At 41.9% G+C, this 6,612-nt stretch overlaps 1 protein-coding gene across 2 annotated transcripts in view; it reads left to right on the top strand.

The window, feature by feature from the left end:
- The window catches only part of LOC103459112 (fatty acyl-CoA reductase 1), a 47,675-nt gene that overhangs the window by 40,329 nt on the left and 734 nt on the right, over positions 1 to 6,612 (top strand). For both annotated transcript variants that reach the window (XM_008400361.2, XM_008400363.2), the window contains exons 7-12: positions 1,030 to 1,074; positions 1,141 to 1,259; positions 2,819 to 2,886; positions 4,522 to 4,693; positions 4,780 to 4,909; positions 5,897 to 6,024. In XM_008400361.2, the coding sequence (XP_008398583.1) occupies positions 1,030 to 1,074; positions 1,141 to 1,259; positions 2,819 to 2,886; positions 4,522 to 4,693; positions 4,780 to 4,909; positions 5,897 to 6,024 (662 nt within the window). The remainder of the gene's footprint in view (positions 1 to 1,029; positions 1,075 to 1,140; positions 1,260 to 2,818; positions 2,887 to 4,521; positions 4,694 to 4,779; positions 4,910 to 5,896; positions 6,025 to 6,612) is intronic.

Below are 6,612 nucleotides of genomic sequence, written 5' to 3'. Positions count from 1 at the left end.
CTCTCTCTCTCTCTCTCTCTCTCTCTCTCTCTCTCTCTCTCTCTCTCTCTCTCTCTCTCCCTCTCCCCCCTTCTTCTTCTTCTTCTTTCCTGGCAGTTGGAGTGTTGGTCTACCCCGGAGCATTTAGGGACATTAATCAGCACATTTCTGCCAAAAAACTCAGAAGACGTTCAGTTTGCTGTCAAATCACATAGAAATCAATCATCTTGTGTTTCCTTTTACTGGAGGAGTGTTTTCAAGATGGCCGCCAAAACCAAAACATTCGGTTGAATAGCCACTAATTTAATGAACTGGAATCTTTACTCTATTACTAAACAGCTAATGCTAAACTTGCCGCAAGTTAATTTTTCACACTAATTAAAAATGTGTTTAGCATTTTTTTTTTATACTAAACACAAAAAAATAGTGTAAGCTAATGCTAAACTGCTAAGCACATTTTTAAAAATTGGCGTAAACTAATGCTAACCAGCTGGACAAATAAAAAATTCGCATAAGCTAATGCTAAGCCACTAAACACATAAAATTAGCACAAGTTAAGACAAAACTGCTAAACACTAAAAAATTAGCATAAACTAATGCTGAACCACTTAAAAAGTGTTAGCTCCATTGAGGCTGAACTGTTACACAAATCTAACGCTAAACCCCAAAACACAGAAAATAGCAGAAGCTAACAATAAAGCAATAAAGACATAAAACATTTGCAGAAGCTAATGCTAAACCGTAGAACTCATAAAAGATGGCAGAAGCTAACGCTAACCATTGAGACGGTGTTTCTCTCTGTCACACCTGGTGTGAGACTCGCAAACAGAAACTTCCTCAGTTTCTGATTTTACCACATTTAAGTTTTATGAACAGGAGGAACAAAGTCAAAAGCACATGAAAGTTCATCCAAGTCGTTAAATTTGATCACATTTTATGGCAATAATTAAAGAGGCTCAAAAACGGCGGCCATCTTGAAAAATGTCCTAATCTGAATATTCACTTCCTGTGTTTCTCTCCGCCTCTTCACCTCCTCCTCTTCCTCCTCAGGGTTGGATCGACAACTTCAACGGGCCGAGCGGCGTCTTCATCGCGGTGAGTGAGCCTGACGGCTTCCGGCAGCCGGATTAGGATTAGGCTAATCTGGTGTTGTGTTGCCAGGCGGGGAAGGGGATCCTGCGCACCATGAGGGCCAACAACGACGCCGTGGCCGACCTGATCCCCGTCGACGTCGTCATCAACCTGACCCTGGCCGCCGGCTGGTACACCGCCGTGCACAGGTGGGTCTGTGGGCGGGGCTTAGCTCCTCCATCAGGTGGATGATTGACTTTTACTTACAGATTATAGATTATAGAGCGGCTTGACTCCTTTCCTTTCTTCTTTTCTTTTGTCTTCAAGTCCTTCTGTTTGCTCCTTCCTTACATCCTCTTTTCCTTCCTTGTTTCCTACCTCCCTTCCTCTACACTCCTTGTCTCCTTTTTTCTTTTTCTTTTACCCTTCCTTAATTTTTTTTCCTTCCTTTCTTGTTTCCTTCATTCCTTTCTCTTAACTCCTTGTCTCCTTTTTTCTTCTTTCCTTCCCTTCTTTCTCTCTACTCTTTGTCTCCTTCCTACCTTCCTTCCTCAGCATTCCTTGTCATGTCTTCCTTTCTGCTTATCGTTTATTTTTCACGTCTGGAAAAGTTTGAAGCGTCGCCATGAAAATGTTTTGGAAGCTTCATTTAATCTCTAAATTATGGAACTCTTTTAGTGACTAAAATGTGTGTAGCATTTGAAGAAGAAGAAATAGTTTTTGACTGTAAACATGAAAATCTGCTGCAGGTTTAATCTGAACCGTTTCGCTGTTTCCGTCCTCCGGTCTGGAAATGTTTGTCCCGTTGACTCAGACTGAGTCAGACGTTCTGCTCGGAGGGAATGAGTTGGAAAAACGGAGCCGCTCCCTTTTTTAAGGGCCAAAGATTCCAGGGAAACTGAAGATTGGCAGCTGGTCAGTGACGGACGCCAGCGCCGAGTTTAATTTGGGCTGATCCTGGCAGTAAAGACCATATTTAAGGTTTTTTTAAAAACTGATAAAGGATCCATTTTTACTGCTTTACAGTTTAATACCAGGATTATCTCATTCAGTTGTATTTAAGTCCAGACTTTGACTGGGCCACTCCTTAACCTCCAATTTATGAGAGAGAGTCATCAAGAATCAAACAGAATTAGGACTCAAACGATTAATCGTGATTAATTGATCATTGAAATGATCGTGAACTAATTTAATGATTGATTAATCGGTAACTAGAGTCATTAAAGTCAATTTAAAGCATAAATTTTAGGGTTAAAATTATTAGTCAGACTTTTTCAGCTGCAGTTTCCTCCTCTGATCAAAGTAATCGAGCGTTCCCTAAAGGAATGTGATGTTGTCGCATTTTTGGCAATAAAATGTTTCTTTTCTTATTTTTAAAAAATATTTATGTATCTTTGCATCATTTAATGTGTTTCTATATTGTGTAAAAAAAAAAAAGTGGTTAAATAAAAAATCTGCAGATTGTGCCCATTTTTTTATCCGATTAATCGATTAATCGTCAGAATAATTGATAACTAAAATGATAGCCGCGTCCCTACAACAGATTTTATAAAAATGTCTCATTGAGGAGGTCAAACCTAAAAAGAAATGTTTATTTCCATTTTTAACGAGTCTTGTGGTCGGCCAGCAGATTTAATTTGCTGTTTTTTGTTCCACAGGCCTAAAAGTTTGGAGGCGCCGTGTGAAAACACCAACATTTATTGTGTCTAAAACAGACATGAATCACATTTTAAGGCACTTTTGGACCCGGGTCTCTCTTGTTTTGCAGGCCTAAAACGGCTCTGGTGTACAACTGCACGACCGGCGGCATCAACCCGTTCCACTGGGGGGAGATCGGTGAGTACGCCGCGCCGCGCCGCCCTGATGCTAACAGCAACCTGCCGCTGCGGGTCAATGCGGCGGTTTGGGCCCATCGTCTCATGTCGCTGCTTCATCACAGATCAATCAGTCGCCTCTGACTCTGCTGCTGTAGTGGAGGATTAACGCTGGGAAAGGCTGCCACCTGCTGGACAGACGTAGAAACTCATCCAGACTCCATGTTTACTGAAGCAGAGATTAATTCTCATCTGTAGGTTGTGGGCTCCCGCGCTAAATAACATCCCAGACTGTCGTTAAGGATTAGTCTGGAGAAATGTCAGAGATTAACCCGGTGATTGCTAATTAATTCTGCGGTTGAGGGGAAACGCTGGTTTATAATCCTCGGTCGTCGCTGGGCTGCAGCAGGTTGGAGGAGCAGCTCGTCACCGAACGAGAGTCAGTTTGTCTGCGTTGGTCTGAATCTGATGACGTGAAACCAACAGAAACATCTGAAATCCCAAACTTTATTCCTAATTCTGTTACCAGGAAGAAAAACTACAGATGGCCGTCTGTCCATCCGTTCTTCCCTCCATCCAGGATCCTCGATAACCTCAGTTTGTATTTTAAATCTAACTTTAAAATCGTCAGACCAAATCAACCCGATCCCTTCGCCGCTCCCAGATTAACAAACTTCCCGCAGGAATCACAACCGGATGTAGATCCAGATGTTCCAGATGTCATCGATCCGCAGCTGGCTGTCACCTCGGATCCGCTCATCTCAGCCCCCTGCAGCCGCCTCGCTCCTGTCGGCATGGAAACGAGGCTGTGACGTAACGTCTGCTGCTCACATGGCAGCGTCTCTGGACTGGGCGTCCTGACAAAAGGTCAAAGGTTACCGTGGGATGTTGGGATCCCCCTGAGCGGCTCCACCTGTCGTGAAGGTGGAGTTGAACGCTGCACTGTAAAAACGGCGCGGCGGCGTTTAGCCGGGTTCTGTTGCTGCGCCGGGGAGGCAGAGATTAGCGCGGATTATCCCAAACGCACAAACCTTCTGTTCCCTCGCGGTTTCACAGGAAACGCTTCCCAGAGACATTTTTCATTATCTGGATTTAAAAGATATTCTCCTCTCACCTCTTCCTCCCGATCAGAACTAAACTGGACTCTATAAAAAAATGTTCAGGTTAAAGCTGCAACTAAAGATTATTTATTAATTATTTGAATTTTTAAAAATTGGCATTTTCTGTTAGACAATATTAGATCAAAAGATCCAAAACATTTCTTCTTTTAAGCAAGAAAGTCAACATTTTATGCCTAAAAATAAAAGCACAAAATTTTAGTGAATGCTTGATCACTTGCAAATTAATTGATTAGTTTTTTAATTGAATCATAAAATGTGTGAATTGGGTTTTTTGTGGTTTTTGCAGAATTTGAACAAAGAGAATTTAAAATCATTCCACTTTAAAACTAATTTACAAGCGATTCAATCATGTTCTTTAAATTTGTTTCTCATTAAAACAACTTAAATAACAAATGAAGGTTTGTTCCAATTTCTGTTTTGTTTGCAGCGACAATAAATAATTCCAAAGCTTTTTAGAGTCTGCATAACGATTAATCACCAGATTAGTTGGTTTCGGTAACAGATCAGTGGTTCTGTGTGTTTCTGTCTCCTGACAGAGCACCATGTCATGTCGTCCTTTAAGAGGAACCCGTTGGAGCAGGCTTTCCGCAGACCCAACGCCAACATCACCTCCAACTACCTGATCAACCAGTACTGGATCCTGGTCAGCCACAAGATCCCGGCCTTCATCTACGACCTCTTCCTCCGTCTGTGCGGACAGAAGCCGCAGTGAGAACAGCGAACATCCTCGTCCTCGGTTGGCTGCGTGACGGAGACGTGGGTCTGCATTGAAGGTGGTTTGTGCTTCCCTGCAGGATGATGCGCATCTTCAACCGGCTGCACAAGGCGATCCACCTGCTGGAGTACTTCAGCAGCCAGGACTGGGAGTGGAACTCGGAGAACATGAGCATGCTGATGGGCCAGCTGACCCCCGAGGACAGGAAGGTCAGCCTGCAGAGGCATCCGCACCAAAACCAGTAAAACGACGTCTCACTGAGACGATGCGCCACGTTGTTCTTCCAACCAAACCGCTCAGCTTGTTACCGATCAACTGAATAGTCACAACTGTAGATGCAGCAACGCTACGGCTGGACGATGCGGCTTGTTTGGTTTCTTTTCCAAAAGAAAGGCGCATTACTACGAATTCAAAAACTGGCTTTTATTTCAATCATCCCTTCTGAAATATGAAGACCTGCTCAGAAAACGGTCACAATATCAGCAGATTAAAGTCCTAAAGTTACGACAAAAAAGTCATTTAATTAATAAGAAATCTTCTAGAGTTATAAATATCTTTAATCTGATGTGTTTTACGATATTTCATCTATTATCCAGAGTTTGACTTCACAAGATGCTCAACATTCCTCATTTAATGTTTTACTATTTATTTCTTCATTCTCCTGTTTGTTCTGGCAACATTAACTCTTTATTCTCACATTATTTACGATTTCATCATAACATTATTCTTGTGATTAAAAAATAAAATCTCACAGCCTGGTCCTGATACTCTGTCCTACAATCAACCCGAATTCAAAGTCCAAATAAGTAGAAACGGTAAAACACACTTGTCATCAAGATGGCCGCCCTGGGCTCGATGACATCACTCATCGCTATGGAAACCCCAGGAGAGCGTTGGTTAAAAAAAAACAGCAAAGTCTTCAAAAACCAAAAATGTGATTAATCAGTTTTATTTTAAGCGTTTTGAGGGAAACTTGCAGGAAATGTAAGCAGTTTAAAAGCAGCAAAGAGTTTTAGTTATTTTATTAGTCTGAATGCATATAATCTTTAAAATGAACTTTTTTTTGTTATTTTTCGTCCTGAAAATGAGTTTCTGACTCCGTCCTTGCTTCAGGGTCGACATTCTTCCTCTGTGGTTTTTGTTCCCTCTGGTTCCGGTGAAGTATTTCTGAATTTGAGTGGAATTTGTTTTCCCAGACATTTAACTTTGACGTGCGTCAGCTGAACTGGCCCGAATACATCGAGAACTACTGCATCGGCACCAAGAAGTACGTCCTGAACGAAGACATGTCCGACATTCCTGCTGCCAGGCAGCATCTCCGAAAGTAAGTCAGCCGGAAAAATACTACAACACTTTATTTTCAGAGAAAACCCTCCCTGTGTGTTTCACTGGATGATTAAAAACGGCTAAAGCTACTGAAGGGCAAAGAGCTGAGCTCTGGTTGCTATGGTTACTCCCTCCATTTCCCTGTGACGTGGGGGAGGGGCGATCCCGTTTTGTTATTTAAATGTAGATTTTGCTTTTAATCAAACAGCAACTGAATTTAAAAAAAAAAAAGTAAAATATTTGATTGCACAACTTTAGGTGATTTAAATAGGTGAAAGTTACTTGAAGCTGCCGAGGGGCAAAGAGCTGAGCGCTGGTTGCTATGCTGGTTGCTATGGCTTTTCCCGCCTTTTCTCCAGGAGGTCGGGAAATGGGCAATCCTTTTTATTTTTTTATTTGTTTAAATGCAGATTTAGCTTTTTATAAAAAACAGTATCAAGTTGAGGTGCATTAAATAGTTGGAAGTTTCTTGATTTAAAACGAATCAAGCTGCAGAGGGACAGAACCGGTTGCTATGGTTACTCCCACCGTTTCTTTGTGAGACTTTGGGAGGGGCGATCATTTATGTACATTTTGCTTTTAAACA

Source organism: Poecilia reticulata, linkage group LG23 (assembly GCF_000633615.1).
Source record: "Poecilia reticulata strain Guanapo linkage group LG23, Guppy_female_1.0+MT, whole genome shotgun sequence".
Lineage (NCBI taxonomy): Eukaryota > Metazoa > Chordata > Actinopteri > Cyprinodontiformes > Poeciliidae > Poecilia > Poecilia reticulata.
This window is presented reverse-complemented; position numbering and strand designations above follow the sequence as displayed.